Below are 16,807 nucleotides of genomic sequence, written 5' to 3'. Positions count from 1 at the left end.
CAGCGTTTTAGCAGTGTCCGTACAGTGAGCCTTGAGTGCCTTACAACTCGAATCATAACAACGAAAACTTTCGCGATGATAAGGTTATATAGATGACCGTGTTGCATTTACTGACTTAACACTAGGCTCGGAGAAATCAAAACAAAAACAGAAAAAGTATTTTATGCTCATAACAGCTTAAACTGCCTTACATTATTTATACTGAGAGTTGTGTAACAGTTAATATCATTGTGAATTTTTGATTATGTAAATGAAGAAGGAAAAAGCAATTTCAACTATAAAAATCAGGCTAAAAATATAAGCAGCACATATCGATGATCGGTTAGATTGATGTCGAGATAATTGGCACTGGCATCTGCTTTAAAAAAAACACGGTTCAATCTGTAATAAAGAACGAGCATATCAGCATAATAGTTTTTTAGCATATGTACTATGGCGAACCCTGCCTTCCCATAGGGAAGGTGGGATTTATAGGTAGGTGATTAATTAATAATTAAGCATTTTAAAAGTTATTTTTTGTTAATTTTTTTTATTTAACTAATTTGCTTAAACTGGATTTTACTGAACAGGTACATAATTGTCATTGTCAAAAAATTGGCAAGGTGGCAAAATAAAGAACAACACCCTTAATGAATTCATTCTACAAGGAAAAATGATGATTCAAATCTCTTGGCGACCATTGTGTAAAACCTGGTTAAAAACCCTTAAATTTGCTTTGTTTTTTCAGTGGGACACATGATTTTAATGTGAATTTCCAGAAGTACAATGACCAGCTGAAGTTAATGTAAAGAAAAGGGATTTCCCCTTTGCCTTTTTTTTTCCGTCCGATTGCTCTTTCCATTTTTCTTTCCAACAGCTGTGTTAGCTGTGTGTGAAATTAAGAGAGAAGAAAAAGCTGCAACGCAGCACTTTACTATCCCAAAGAAACAGATGGGAGTAAAAGCCACACACATGCACTGACTCAGGCTCCAGCACTCTTCATTTCATTTCAAACATAATTCAGCTACTCCTGAACAGCTTCATTTGTAGTTAATTGGCCTACCTGTTAGCCTATAATCGGCATACTAATATAGCTGGCTATTCGATCTAAGAAGAGGCCTAATTAGTAATGAGGGAAAAAAAGAGGGGAGGATAGATTCCAGCAGTTAAGCTTCTCGCCAACGGACATGTGCAGATGGCCCTGAGAGAAAAGGCCTTTGACTCAGAGACAAAGGGACACTTGTGTCCAACACAAATGCATATAAACACAAATTGCACTGCGTATTGTTCCTCTTCTCTGCGGCCGTTAGCTCCCAGCACTGATGGAGGGTTTGACTGTCTGCCCTTGAGACGTGATGTCACTCTGCCTAACTGCCATCCACTCAAAGAGAAATGGCCTTTTATTGGCTCGGGGCCACACGATGAAATGAGACAGAGGGCGTCAGGACAGGAGGAACGGAGCAGAATGAAGACATTACAGCAGGAAAGAAGATACAGAAGAGCGGAAAGAGAGCTCCTGACAAATTTAAGGCTTGCTTGATGGTTGTGGTAACGGCCCATTAAACGGTGTTAAAGTCACAGTTTTGCCTGCCACAATGATACAGGGGAATGTAGAGGAGGAGCCTGCTGTAAAAGTGTCAGGAGGTTAAGCACCGAGCTATAACTTTACTATGGATTTACTATGGAGTATTATTGCTGGAAATTAGACTGCTGAGATAAAAATGACCATGCAGTAAAAACACAGAAGGAATAAAATAACTGTTTTTATGAGGAACAGAATGATACATACCTTTAAATATTCCCAGAGAGGAAACTGCACCAGTGAGAATGGGATCTGAAAAAAACAAAAAACAGAGTTTTAATAATTCAATTAAGTCTTTCAGATTTTTCAATCATTCTGTTGTTTCCGGTTTATCACTTAAAATATACTTATTTTTGTATTTGTCGTTCTTTTCACCATACCGTGGTCCAGAAAACCTGACTAAATACTGTACGGTGAAAAAAGAAAAGTTATATCATATCATAGCTAAAAAAAATGCAGCTAAAGACTAAATAAAGTGTTTTCATTTGATTTTTTCCTATTTATTTATATGTGTTTTTTGGCAAAAAAGAATGGCTACTGTAGAAAACCTTTAAATTACATGGAACAGGTCTCCATTTTTAATTACATGACCTGTAAAGACTATTAAATCGAAATTCAATTCAATTTATTTCAAAATAAATTTTCAAAGAGAAATTAAAAGATGCAAAAGCACTTTAATGTAAATTTTTTATATATTTTATTTTAATTTTTTAATCGAGTTGTTGTAGGTGTTGATAGCCGTATGTAGGAAGTATCTTCTGTAGCTGTTTTGCACAGGATCTGGAGAAGCCTCTGACTGAAGACACTTTGTTATTTAGAACTCTTCTTAAGAGGATGATCACTGTTATCCATAATCTTCTTTACTTTATGAATAATTCCTCTTTGTGAAATAACCTCCAGAGGTTCTAGAAAAGATCCTAGAACAGAGCAGGGCTTCCTAATTAGACTGTTGAGCTTTGTTGTTCTGTTGAGTGTATTTTAGGTCATTAGCTCTAATCTGAAAAGATCAAACTCTCCAAAACAGATTGATAGAAGATGTGTAGCATTTTGTCGTAAATGCCAAAGGACCTACATTTCCTTAGGATGAACACTCTGCTCTGTCTCTTGTTGTAGACGGCTTCAAAGTTGCATCTTAAGTGGAGTCTGTTGTCCAGGTAAAAACCAAGATATTTATACTCCTCAACCACCTCCAGACTTAGAGTTAGGCCCCGTCCACACGAAGTCACACCCTGGCCTAAATTCACTAATTTTCACCAAACCAGCCTCTCATCCATATGAAGCCGGCGTTTCGGGGGTCTGTAAACAATCTTTTTTTTATTAAGCCTAAAGAGTGGGAAGATTTTGAAACACCGTTTTTCGCGGTTCAAACTTTAAGCTCTGACCGCATTTTTTTTTCTTACACGCATGCGTCATAGCGTCGCCTCTAAACACGCATGCGCTACACAGTATCACAACAACAATGGCGCCGTACTGTGTTGAATGGTTGCTGCTCATGCTACTCACCCTGCTGTCGGGCTTACAACAGAATCTTCTTCTTCTGGAATATCTCCAGGAAGAACAGAGCAATATCGACGACATAGTTCAGCACCTGAATTTGACTGAACCACGAAAATGGACCCGCAGGGCAACCATGTATAAATATAACTGCGCATGCCCAACATTTCGTTGCCTGTTTTCGCCTATTTTTGCTTTGGCACCACAGCGCCACTTACAGGCCTGGCATACATTTTGCAGCGTCTTCATGCATTCATGTGGTCGATCACATTTATTTTACGTCTCCGTCTTTAAGACAAACGTTCTGGAAAATATTAGCGTTTCGTGTTTGTTTTGACTTTGTGTGCACGGGGCCTTAGACAACTTTTATTGTAATTTTGTATACACAGGGAGTCAACTTCTTCTCCCAAGATGTTAGCAGGATTCGGGATGCAACCAACCATCATTTTGCAAATCAGTTAATCTGTCAATTATTCCTTCGATTACTAATCGGACAGCCAAAGGCTCCTTAAAGAAGACTTTTTAAGAAATTAAACCAGGTAAAACTAAACCTTTTCACTTGAATTGACAGTTGAAAACTTTTATTTAAATCTTATATGCAAAATATTTCTGGTAGAATTACTGCTCTAATCAGGTTGCTCTTTCAAGTAAAGACATGTTTTACAGTCTGTACACTCCAGTTAACAATTAATCTATTGATAAATTGCTTGACAAGTATTTTAATAATCGGTTATTCTGATTAATTGTTTCAGCCCTAAACAGAATTCAACTTGTTTCTGTTTCTTCTGAACTCTACAATTATCTCCCTGGGTTTGTTGACATTAAGGATCACAGGATTGTTTCCACACCATACCACAAAGTAATTCACTAACTCCCTGTACTCAGCCTGTTGTCCATTTTTGATGAACCCAATGATTGCAGAGTCATCAGAGTATTTCTGCAGATGACAGGCCTCTGTCTGATACTGGAAGTCAGAGGTGTACAGAGTAAAAAGGAATGGAGAGAGTACAGTCCCCTGCTGTGCTCCTGTGCTGCTGACTACGTGATTAGACAGCTGACCCATCTGTCTAACAAACTGTGGTCTGTTTATCAGATCCAGGCAATTGCTGAGGCCTCCACCTGAATCTTCTGGAGTTTCTCACAAAGTCAGGCTGAATTGTGTTAAATGCTTTGGTAAAAATCAAAGAACATGATCCTCACAGTTCTTTTCTAAATGACAGTAGGTTTGTTGAAGCAGGTGTATTATGGCATCATCTCCTCCACGGCAATAAGCAAAGAGCAGGGGCTCCTGATAGCTGCTTGTTTGCTTGCTGAGGTGAATTAGCAGTGAAGGTTTGTTAGACGGTTGGAATGAGGGCACATTTTTACACCATAAATGTAGTTTATTTAAAAAAAAAAAAATTCAAAACTTCAATAAAACACTTAGGTTTGAAGCTGCAAAGAACTTAATGTGGATCTGGCTGGAAAAATGAGACAGAAAGCAGGAAAGTCTAGCATGATGTCTAAAAGGCGTGTAATCTGGTTGGATTCAAAAAATCGACCCAAGCAGGAAATTGCGCCCCAGAGAAAAACTAGAGCTGTGTAAAGGCAAAGGAGCAAAAAACAAAAACCCAGACTAGTCAGACACGTGGAGCGATGCAAACACACGTACGGGAATGGGCACGGCTATTGTAAACAGGCGCATGGAGAAAAAACACGCAAAAACAGTAATTCACACAGACTTGTATACACTGTCATCCTGCGCCGCGCGAGGAGCAGAGCAGGACAGGAAGGAGAAGAGGGAACAAAAACAAATCCACAGAGAGAAATAAATACGGAGACGCTGAGTTGTGTCAGCAGGCTTTGATCAGAGTAAAGAGAGGATGATCCATCTGAGTGAGCTGCTTATGTCTTCATGTTCCTATTCAGCTGGGTAGATCCAAGTGTGAGTAGGCTAGGCTGAAACACATGAACTGTCCTCATGCAGATCAGTATGAGCTTTTAAAAGATTTTTTGATAAAAAAAATATCCAGTCAGTCGAACTTCTGGGCTATTGATCTGGTAAGTTAAGCGCTGGATGATGTTATGAATCAGTGTCAGCTGTTTTCATGTTAATGACAGTAGTTGCACTAATGAGGCTACAATGAGAAGACCCCAACCAAGGAATGGTTGGTTGGCGAAGGCTACAGACACTTCACCCCTTCTTAGTTGTTTGACTCCTTTTCAGAAGTTAGAAGTTTTATTTTCAGAGTCAGTGTCACTTCTGATAGCACGAGGCATTACCTTAAGAGGTTTTAACAAGCAATCCAACTCAACCAGGATATGCTGGATTATTGTGCCTCCAAACAGTCAGAAGCATCAAGGATTCCAGGAGATGGGTAGGTACTCTAGAAGACCAATCTTATTGACATTTGAACAAAGAAAAGACAACTCTAGTAATTATAACTTTAATTATAACCTGTTTTAAAGTACAATTATATTAAGTTGACCTCTTTCATTTAACAGTGTAAAAGCATTCGACATTCCGTCTCTTAAAATTGGTCATTTATTCAGTTCATCTTTACCATACCCCACCTGCAGTTTCAGTGAGACCCTCCTATGGCGCCACATTGATTTCAAAATGCCCGTGAGCAAAATAAAAATACTTGCATGCATGTTAAACTATTGCGCATGGTTTATCTACAACCACACAACAAAATCACACATCACACACAGTGAAGAAAATCCCTCTCCGCGTGCACCAACTCCTCCTACAAGCGCTCGGGATCTCACCATGCGGACGATTTTCTATCCAGCAGCCACGCTTGAGGAAGCCTGCGCCCTCGAAAGCATCTCTGCCCTCAGACTGATTTTCTCCTCACGCAAAGGGAAATGTGTTTTGACAGGCTGGGCAGAGACCAACCTCCTCTGTAAGCCTCCTCCTGATTGGGCCTTGCAGACACGATCAAACGGGAAGTAGTGTCAGGAAGCCTTTGACTGACAGCTTGTTATCCATAAGTGAAGACGATAGCTGAAGGCAGCGCAGTGGCGGAGGGTTCTCCAACGATTGCGGTATGTGGGGTAAGTGGTAAGTCTCAGTTAGGCACAGGTCGTATTTGAAAAGATAAGATTCGTATCAGATTCAGGACCACATAGACAAGTGGCCTGCATCGCACTGGAAAAACAACCCGATCTGTGTTGTTCAGGGTCATGAACAGATCAGATACAGGTCGCATATGGGTTAAAAAATTAAAAAATCGGATTTGAGTCCCTTTAGGCTGTTGTGCGAATGTATCCTTAGTCTTCCTCCACTGTGATTGTATAAATAGGGAAACAAACAAAGCAATGTCGTTGCTTGGCTACCAGGTACAGCAAGGTCTATATTCAGTTTATTTCTATAGTGCCAATTCACAACACATATCATCTCAAGGCACTTTACAGTTCACAGTTCAAACAACGTAGTTTAGGTAATAAATACAGTGGATAGTTAATAAATGATATAAATATAACTACAAATGTAAAAGAGCTGAGAAAAAAAATATGTTTGTGCAATAAGTAATATGTAGTTGGGATCTGAAACTAATACAGGTAATAACAAAGAAAGTGTGGTAGCAGCAAGGAGTAAGACGTAGAAACCAAATGAACATGAGTTAAGATGTAGAAATTGATTGTTAGAAAAGAAATGAGCAATCTGGTATTTCAAAATGGATGGATGGATGGATGGATGGATGGATGGATGGATGGATGGATGGATGGATGGATGGATGGATGGATGGATGGATGGATGGATGGATGGATGGATGGATGGATGGATGGATGGATGGATGGATGGATGGATGGATATATAAAAAAATTGAACCACGTTATTGCACTTGTCAGCCAGTCAACAAAAACACAGAAACCAGTGTTGGGAGTGGGGATCTTTGTCCATCTGGAGGATGGACACTGGCTATCCTATCCTATCTTTGTGGGTGAGCTGATGTGGTGGCGATGTGTAATGTAAAGAAAGGTATCATGAAACTCTGGGTAAGAAAATGGCCCACTACTGCATGGAGACACTGCCTAATGTTTTTTCTTCTTTGTGAGTGAAATAAGACATAGTTAGACACTGTCATAGTGAGAAGTATGTTACTAGACCAGGAAAAACTGCAGTTAGTCTGTATTACTCATCACCACCAAATGAGCTGAAGTCCAGTTAGCAGGAAATGGAGAGTTTATGCATTTACAGACAATGTTAACAATAACATGTGATAAGAATAATCTATTAGAAGTGAACTGTACTAACTATACAATACGTCTCTCATGACGTTATTGGCCAATTTGTGCTGCCTTTTGTTACTTGCATGCCAGAGCATTAACACAAATGTGGAATTCAATACAACATTTGTTTATTGGCTTGACTGAGCAGCATGGTGGATGGAGTCAGAAACGTTCGTCCATCTGGTCTGTCCCGGCAGACAGAAGCAAATTCCCAGAGTCCGCCGAGATTATCTAAAAACTTTATTTGACGTACTCTGCATCTGGCATTCAGCCCCCTGAAAGCAGAGCGTTATAAAGTGCACCTGTGTTTTATTACCCCACCGATGAGTTCTTTTCCAGGCTGCAAAAAAAGAAAGTGAGTGAGAAAGAAAGAGAAGAGGGAAAATAGAGGGAAGGTTGGGAGGAAAAATGGGGGCTATTTCCAAAAGGAGGACATATTGTACCGCTACGGTAAAATAAAAGATGGCTCTTTAAACTGATGTTCTGAACAAGTTCAGAAAATAATCTTGGGAGTTTTTTTTGTGATAAATATCAAAGATGGACTTTTATTTGGGTAATTCATCCATCTGAGGTATTAACCGCTGCTCCTCCTGGTTATTTTAATTACTGTAATTAACTTTGACAGAAAAACATGAAAAGTCAAACCGATAAGAAAATATAAAAATTTCAGGGAATCAAATATGAGCATTGGATTTATTATTTGCTAAGAAAAAAAAGACTGCTGAGCTTGCAATGAGTGAAAAAGAGAAAGACAGATGGCTCAACCTCAAGATCTGGAAAAAATGATCTACAAGGGATTTACGACTCTCTTTGACACCCCTGGCACTCTGCATGTGTGTGTGATTGTGTGTGTTTGCAGGCGTTACCCAGTAGAGAAGACACTCTTTAAAAACCTCATGCGGTCTAAAGATACTGCTAAGAAACCAGACACACTTCAGCGTGTCTGAACACGACTGTGTGGAAAAACTGCTGAATCCAGAATGATTCTTAAGTTTGTGTTGATTTAACTCCGGAAAAATCCAATACACAAAGGGCCGGCATGTGAAGAATTTACTGTTGTGTTATTCTTTTGTGCCACTGAAATGCCTCGCTGTCATCTTGCATCAACACGATCAGACCAACCAGCTCTGTAAGTTGATGTGGCTGTAATAATAGGAGATAAAAGAAGTAATTCATCTCAGGGTTGAAAGAAATGAGAAACGGTGCTGCAATATAATATCTGAAAAATAATTTCTTGATTATAAAATGGACAGGATTATACCACCAGTTGCTAGGTTTAGACATTCATCATGTCTCTCCCTCACAGGCCTCACAGAGATATGACATAAAACCCAGAGTCGAATCATAAAGAAGCTGCTAGTGGTAGCATAAAGGCTGTGTTTTCATTGGCAGACCTTCCATGGACTCCCGCTCTACTGATCTTTTCATGGGCTGCCGACATTGATGCTTTGTTAGAAGCCGGTTGGCTTAGTTATTCAATCCCTTTTGTAGAATGCTTCTTTTTTTTTTGTAAACCCAACAAAATGCTGGAGAAAATGCATCCAAACACATCTCAAAACTACAGATTTCCAACAAATTCCTTCACTTAGAACCTCAAAGATTACATACAATACAATTGTGTTACATACACTTCATTTGCTTCTTATAAGCAACCTAACCAATATCATAGCAGTCTCATTAATCTGAATGAGCATCAGACCTATGCAAAGCAGGGATTTTGAATGACTATGAACGTGGCGTTGTTTTTGTGGGTAAAATGCTGATCGTCTGGGATATGATGTCATCCCCAACATCTCTTCCAGAAAATCCCCCCCCAAAAAGAGAAAATATGTAATTAGTGGCTATAGTGTGGACAAATGTGGCCTGTCGATGTGAGAGGATGAGCAGTCTGGTATGAGATGAATAAGAATGCATACATAGCTCAAATAACCACAACAACAAAGCCATTAACTGAATTTATTAATAAATAGATTTTTTTTGTTTATGAAGATTTTTCTTTATTTTTTTCCCACCATTTCAAACCTTGGGCTTCCATAGCTTAGAGTAGCATCAGTTCATCTATTTTTGTTCTTATAAGTATAACAGATCAACTTACTTATTGTGTGATACCACTAGCTGCAAACATTTAGTGTGTTTCATCGTAATAAAACAATTATTTTGGAAGCATGTTTCACAGATTTAATTATGTTGCCTTCTAAATTAAGGTCACCTCCTAGAGGAGATGACTGAAATCAAAGCTAGTTTTTGAAAGTAATATATGTTAATTGTTATTTATATTATGAAACTTAAGTGAGAAAAAAAAACTATAAATTGGATTTGGTAGGGGGAAAAAAGAGATTAGATTTTTAAGCATTAAAGCCCAATCCTACAACAGAGGTTTGTACAAAACCATCTATGAAAACAATTCTTCAAAACTTAAAGGAAATGAGCAACGGGGGGCAGAAAAATTCACCAGTCGCCAGTCTTGTCCTTAAAGAAAAAGTTCAGTCATATTAAGAATTTAAACTTCTGAAAGTACTTTAAATACAAAATTATTACATACTGTTCAAGAAATGATAAGTGTTTTTAATTAAGAGTAATTTTCATTTGAATGTACTTTACTGGAGGCATCCATGTTTGTCAAAGAACACTACTGCCACCTACCGGTTTGTGACGTCACGGCGCGGTACCGGCTGTTGATCAAGTCCCAACACTCTATCTGGTGTTTGTCACAACGCGCTATTATCCAAGTCATCTTGAAACATTCTTCTTCAAAATGTTGGCTACATATTATGTGTTTATTCTCTGGCCAGAACTTCGATGGCAAATCCTCTTCAAGTTGGCAATCCAACGACAAACCTGTAGTGGATCATCCAACTGCCATGCATGTGGGCATTGTCAGTTTACCAATAGCTCTTGTGAATTTCAATGGTGAAGTCCTCTCGAAATCTTAAATAATTGTTTTTGATTGAGGGTGTTTGAAATAGTTCCAACTGATTTTGCTTGTAAAGCGGGGAGAATTGCCTTCGGCTTACCGCACCGTGACGTCGCTGCCAGAAGATGTCAGGAGTGAGGCGTTACTATATTTGGGCAAAAAAATGGCCGCTCCAGACTTTATCATTTACTAGAACTTTGCTTAGTTGAACACATAGTTTGCAGCAGATCTGTGCAACACTGACAGCAGAACCAACAGACCAGGAGGCCTTCTGATGTTTGAAAAGGGGAATAATAATAACCTTCTATTAATAGAGAATGCCTCTTTGTGTTCCTGATGGCACTACTTTCCGCTAGCAACAATTCAGCAGGGGTTGCATCAACCTGACCCAGGTCTTAACATTTCTTCTTCTAGAACTTGGTACCAACTCATATGGCCAGGGTTCCAAGCAAACTGAGTTGAGCTGAAAATGACCTGCTGGTCCCAGATCTGCTATTGGGTGACAATGATTTAATGGGATAAATCGATGGAAGTGACTCCAGAACAACAATCAAACCTGCCGCTTTTAAAGACATAAAACAGCAACTCATCATATTTCCAGCTAAAATAAATGCCCTAAAATAAACATAACAGTGCAAAAACCGTGCAGGCATGTTTTTTCTTGGTGGTGTATGAACAAATACACAGTGAGTTAGACAGAAAAAAAACAGAAAAAGCTGCTTTTATCGGGTGCCTTTCTATTGTCCAGCCAACTCAGATAGAGGTAATACTCTATTGTAAAGGAAAATGGCCCAAATTGTGCAGAGCCGATTAGAACTTAGTCTAGGAGGCAAGAAGTTACTAATGGAAAAGAGCCACTGGTGTTTTAAACATTAACGACCATCGGCAGTTCTGGCTCCTATGGTAGGCTTCTTCAGTCAGCCAGAAAAGAAAGTGTCAACTGACTGAATAGTAATTTATGAATTCAGAGCAAAATAAAATACTCCAAATCAGACATATTCTACCTGGTTACTGAAAACAAACATTTTCACATTGGCTAACTTTTTACATACATGAATGTGTAGATATGGGGCAAAGAAACCAGAATTATAAATATATATATATTCTTACTTATTTAATTTACTAGTATTTTTACTATTTAAACACTATTTGGGTTTGGTTTGTTTCTGGGAACACATAAGGCCTCCTATGAAAACCAGAATGCCTCCTTGTGTACCAATACAACAATGGGATGACAGGGCCAGAAGACAGAGCAAACAAAGTAAACAGATCGATGGTGGAGAAGGCATTTTCTTAGTACCATTATGCTGCAGCCTACACAACTGTTGCTGATTATCAAAGCCATAATTTTTTACTATAATGTACTTATCTTATGAAGACTATTTCAAGCTGGCAAATGCACATTCTCCCAATGTATAAATAATCTCAAACTTATTTAGCGACCAAAGCTGACTGAAAAAAATAAAATACATTTAAAATATTTTCAGCTGAGTCAGAATCAGGCCTCCAGAGCTGTAGATGCATTCAGGTACATGAACTTAAATAAGGCACTATAACCAAATGTTAACTGGTTTGCAACCTGCACAGTTTTTTATATCATCCCATTAGACTTGGCTCAGCCTCAATTGTAGAGAGCACATTAAGTTCCCAGCTAAGCAGTACTGGACGAACAGACACAGTCATGAAGACTGCCAGGGTCGTTCCACGGTAGGCTGCCATGAGGGCAGCCAGGTAGAATAAACTCCACAGGACTGAGTTTCTAACTGCTGACTCTGTCTCCCCCTGCCTCATATAACGCCTCAGCTCTCTCTGCATATGCAGCTCCATAAAGCCAGGCTAAGTCACTGTACATGTGTACATCTGTGTTCCAATAGTGGACAATTAACTCGACAATGTGATGCTTAGACAAAAGGAATGCAGATGGTAGAAATACTTTGCTTCTTAATTAAGATGTTTAGTCCTCAGAGTATAGTAAATTGCATCATCCAGGGTTGTTAACTACCATGCTTTCCTTCAATTAAATGCAAGCTGTAGTTATTTCACCGATCATTTAGCAGGGGAAAATGCTTCCCCTGAGGAACAACAGGGAGAGATGTTTATGTCCACTGAAAAGACTGAGGTTTACCACAAATGGCCAAAACTCAGCTCCAGCATGAGCCAATCTGTGCACATGGGTGGCTCCACAAGAAACAAATGAATCATAAACATAACCAGGGAGAAAAAAAAAATAAGTAAAACAGCAAGCTGTTTAACACATTGTAGAGGTCTGCTAACCTAATATGTGACAAGATCTTCCCTCACACTTTTAATATACAGGTCTAAAGGGTAAAAGTTTTATTACAATCTTTTTTTCCTGTGATTACAGCAGTTTTTCTTTATGCAACATCCTAACAAACTTGCTGCTGGTGGACTTGATTCTAACAGACTTTTGAAAACAACTAACTGTACTTCAGACAGCAATGCAACCACCTTTCAGAGAAATACTTAACACTGAACATAAAGGATTTCAATATATGAGCAATAAAAACAGAGGAGAAAATTCTTATTTGTGAAACAACTTTGGCTCATATGGCCAATTTTGAGTGAATCCTTTCAGTTTTTACTCAGTTTCCTTTATGTTTTTTCTGAAGCTAATGTACTGCAAAAAAGTAATTGAAATGATTTGATATCAGAGCAAGCTCAAAGACCTAAGCAGTCGCTTATGGCAACAGTTCCCAAACTTTTAGACTCCTGGAATACAAACATAAAAAAAGAGAAAAACCTATTAACCATAGGTATAATAATAATGAAGATTGCATCAACAACTAACAACAATCAGTATCATTATTTAATTTAGTATATTTTTAAGCTACCGTATTTTCACGACTATAAGGCGCACTTAAACGTCTTTTTTTCCCCTCAAAATGTGCGGTGCGCCCTATGGTGCGGTGCGCCTTATGTGTGTTGTAACTGCGACTTTTGAGACCACCTCATTGAGGAGATGATGAAAGAGTGGCCGAATGTAAGGAGACCAGGTGTTTTTTTTCCACCCATCACCATCGCTGTTAATATGTAACTCCATGCGTGCCCATCTCACAGCTGATGTGAAAAACATGGGGAAACAAATTAACGCTGCTCGACATCGGTGTGAACCGGACCCAGCAGGTGCAGCAGAAGCAGCGTGTTTACATGCAAAGTCAATGGTTGACGCGCATATAGGTGCAGCAAAAGGTCCTGCAGCGCGTTTTGGTGCAGCACGTCGGGAGCGTTTAAGCATCTGAAGCGCCGCCAACGCGCTTCTGCTGCTGGAGATGGAAAAATTGAAGTTTTGCTGCTGGACGCGCCGCATCAACCAATCAGAGAAGCTGATCTGGGAGCTGCCAGCGAGACAGACAGCGCTCTGATGACATATGATATTAACGCAAATGGAAAAGGCTGGATGGATGCGTGGCTGAGGCAGGTGTATGTGAGAAGACTAGGTGCTTTTTTCCACGCATCACCATCGCTGCGTGCCCATCTCACAGCCGATGTGAAAAAAAGGTGAATCAAATGAACGCTGTGCTCGCCGTTATCCCGGGGGTCTGACAAAGGAGCTTCAACCGCTCGACATCGGTGTGAAGCAGCCGTTCGAAGTAAGGCTGCGAGCGGCGTGGGAGCGATGGATGACCGACGGAGACCACAGTTTCAGGATAAGAAGGCAGCGCCGGGCAGATTACGCCACAGTTTGCGGATGGATTGCAGATGCTTGGACTAACGTGTCTGCTGGCTCTGTTGTTCAAGCTTTCGCAAAAGCAGGCATTATTTCTGAGGAGCTGCGCTGCACGGAAAGTGACTCTGACAGCGCAGAAGGGGAAACTGGCATGTCTGATTTAGCGCAGCTGTTTAATTCAGAAACAGAGGATGAGGACTTTGAGGGGTTTGATTAATACTTTGTAATAAATACTTGAATAAAGCACAATCATACTCAGTTTTGCTCCCGCTCTATTTTTCTACCTGAAAACTTAATTCAACAGCCGCCTCTGGGCCGCAGCGCATCCGGGCTCACATCAACAGGTGTTTTTTCATCTAAATAATCTAAATCTTTTTAAGTGAGAAAGTCCACCGGAAAATTTAATCATTACAGTCAGTTCATTCAGATTATTATCCTGCCTATGTTTTAAGTTAATTTATGCGTCAATAAACGAAGAAGAAGGGGAAACTGGCATGTCGGATTTAGCGCAGCTGTTTAATTCAGAAACAGAGGATGAGGACTTTGAGGGGTTTGATTAATACTCTGTAATAAATACATGAATAAAGCACAGTCATACTCAGTTTTGCTCCCGCTCTATTTTTCTACCTGAAAACTTAATTCAACAGCTGCCTGTGGGCCGCGCGGCGCATCCGGACTCACCTCGGCAGGTGTTTTTTCATCTAAATAATTTAAATCTTTTTTAGTGAGAAAGTCCACCTGAAAATTTAATCATTGCAGTCAGTTCATCCAGATTATTATCCTGCCTATTTTTTAAGTTAATTTATGCGTCAATAAACTGTATCAGAGGAGTAATCACAGCCCTGTGTCATCAGCGATGTGTCTCTCACGGCAGGTTCCCAGGTTTTAATAATACTTTGTAATAAATACACCTTGCAGCTTTATTTGCTGTGATCAGTGGGAATAAAGTAGTTTTAATATGTTTTTAAGTGGGAAAATCCACCTGAGAGGACATGTACCTGTATATAAAAAACGCGCCCTATAGTCCGGTGCGCCTTATGTGTGTGTTAAATACAGAAATGGCACACATAACTGAGAGTGCGCCTTTTAGTCCGGTGCGCCTTATGGTCGTGAAAATACGGTAAGTATATTTGTATTTATTTTAACATAAATATGCTTCATCATTATCATTTAGTTTAATTTCTGCAGAGGATCTATAGACCACAACTTTGTGAATCAATATTTTTTGCCATGTTGATATATTTGCTGGTCATTCCTGCTTTTTAGATGGGGAACAGTAAAACTTAACCAGGGAAAAGGAGGACTCAAAGTATTTTAGAAACTTTGATGTGTTTTTTTTTCATGGAAAATTTTCAAATACTGCTAACAATTTATAAAACTCAAAGTGAGGATGAGGATTTGAATACTCCAGATAATACCTTAGTAATACAGGATAGATGGATGCTAAAATAAGCTCTGTTATATTGTGTCAATAAAATAAGTATTTCATCTTTCTATTTTAGATTTTAAAAGAGGCAGAAAATTCCATATTTTATATGTGGATATATGGATATCAAAAATCAGCTACAAAAGTTAGTGGATTTATAAACACAAATAATGGGGCTTAGAATTGAGCAAGACAGTTTTTAAAAGTCATTAGGGACATTATTATTTACCTTAGAAATGAAATATTTTATTTGATGAGTTGTCTCCCCCACCAAAGTTGTTAAATATGATAGCAGATATCTTAAAAGGGTAAATGATATTAAATCATATTGATTGCATCATATAATCATCCAAACAATGTTTTTTTGGTGTCTTTTTTGCCGTTTCAATAGATGTGCAGAGTGCAGACCAAAGGGCGGGGCTATAGGAAAAATATATCGGACATAAAGGATTTTAGAATAAGTAACCATTACAGTAAAATGTATACATATTTAACTTTCTACCCATCATTCCTATATAAAAGAGAAGACGAGTAAAGTCCTCCTGAAGACATTTTTATTTAAGCTGCATCTGACTCTAAAATCACACATCTTTATAATTTAAGTTCTATTTCTAATTTTTAATGAAGCCATTAATCTAAATTAATTCGTAATCTAAACTTTGTTTGTTTCAATTATATATGCAGAATGTGAACTTCATTGTAATTAAACAACAACAACAACAAAAAGCCTCTAATAAATTAGATGCATCTTTTTAAATAGCCTCTTAACACTAAGGAATGTTCTGGCTACACTTGGTAACCTTTCAACCTCACTTCATTTTAAAGTTATCATAAAATATTCTAAGTCATGTCAGATTTTGTTCTTTCTGTACATTAAGGGACAGAGACCACATCTGTCACACAAACATCTGTGTCCTTCAGACAAAAGAATCCACAGCTGGGACACAGACACACACACACACACACACACACACACACACACACACACACACACACACACACACACACACACACACACACACACACACACACACATATCACTCCAGCATAAAACTGCTGTCCTGCATGTGCATCCTGTTTGTTTCTGAGTGAACAATTTGGCACACTTTAAAAGATTTCTGAACGAGGGTGCACATGCATGCAAGAAGGGCAGCATTATATGTTTTCAAGCTGACGCATATTAAAAATGATCAAGGCTGACAGAGCTACTTGCTATGAGTGTCAGGAATGTTATTATACAAATATGGAGGTGACGTCCGTTGTGTCATTTCTGCTGACAGAGCTCCCATTTCCGTGTGTGTATCTGTGTACGTCCTCGCCAACCGTAGCAAAGCTAACTTTATTAGTATTCAGAGAGGCTCCGGGCTGTCACAGCTCTTTAGGCACTCAGATGAGGGGAGGAAAAACACATGTCAAAATATATTCACACTGATTGTGATTGTAGGCAGGCCAGTTGGCTGCAATTTGACAAACGACTTTTAATAGGTCAGACTGCAGACTCTGCAT

General features: G+C 39.0%; 1 protein-coding gene across 1 annotated transcript in view; it reads right to left on the bottom strand.

Annotated features, from left to right (window-relative positions):
- Positions 1–16,807, bottom strand: part of slc25a26 (solute carrier family 25 member 26) — a 97,817-nt gene that overhangs the window by 27,145 nt on the left and 53,865 nt on the right. The window contains exon 6 of the mRNA XM_038277889.1: positions 1,769–1,813. Within this exon, the coding sequence (XP_038133817.1) occupies positions 1,769–1,813 (45 nt within the window). The remainder of the gene's footprint in view (positions 1–1,768; positions 1,814–16,807) is intronic.

The sequence above is a fragment of the Cyprinodon tularosa genome, unplaced genomic scaffold (genome assembly GCF_016077235.1).
Source record: "Cyprinodon tularosa strain WSP-4 unplaced genomic scaffold, ASM1607723v1 ctg135, whole genome shotgun sequence".
NCBI lineage: Eukaryota > Metazoa > Chordata > Actinopteri > Cyprinodontiformes > Cyprinodontidae > Cyprinodon > Cyprinodon tularosa.
The sequence above is the reverse complement of the archived record's forward strand: the minus strand, read 5'-3'. Positions and strand labels throughout refer to the sequence as shown.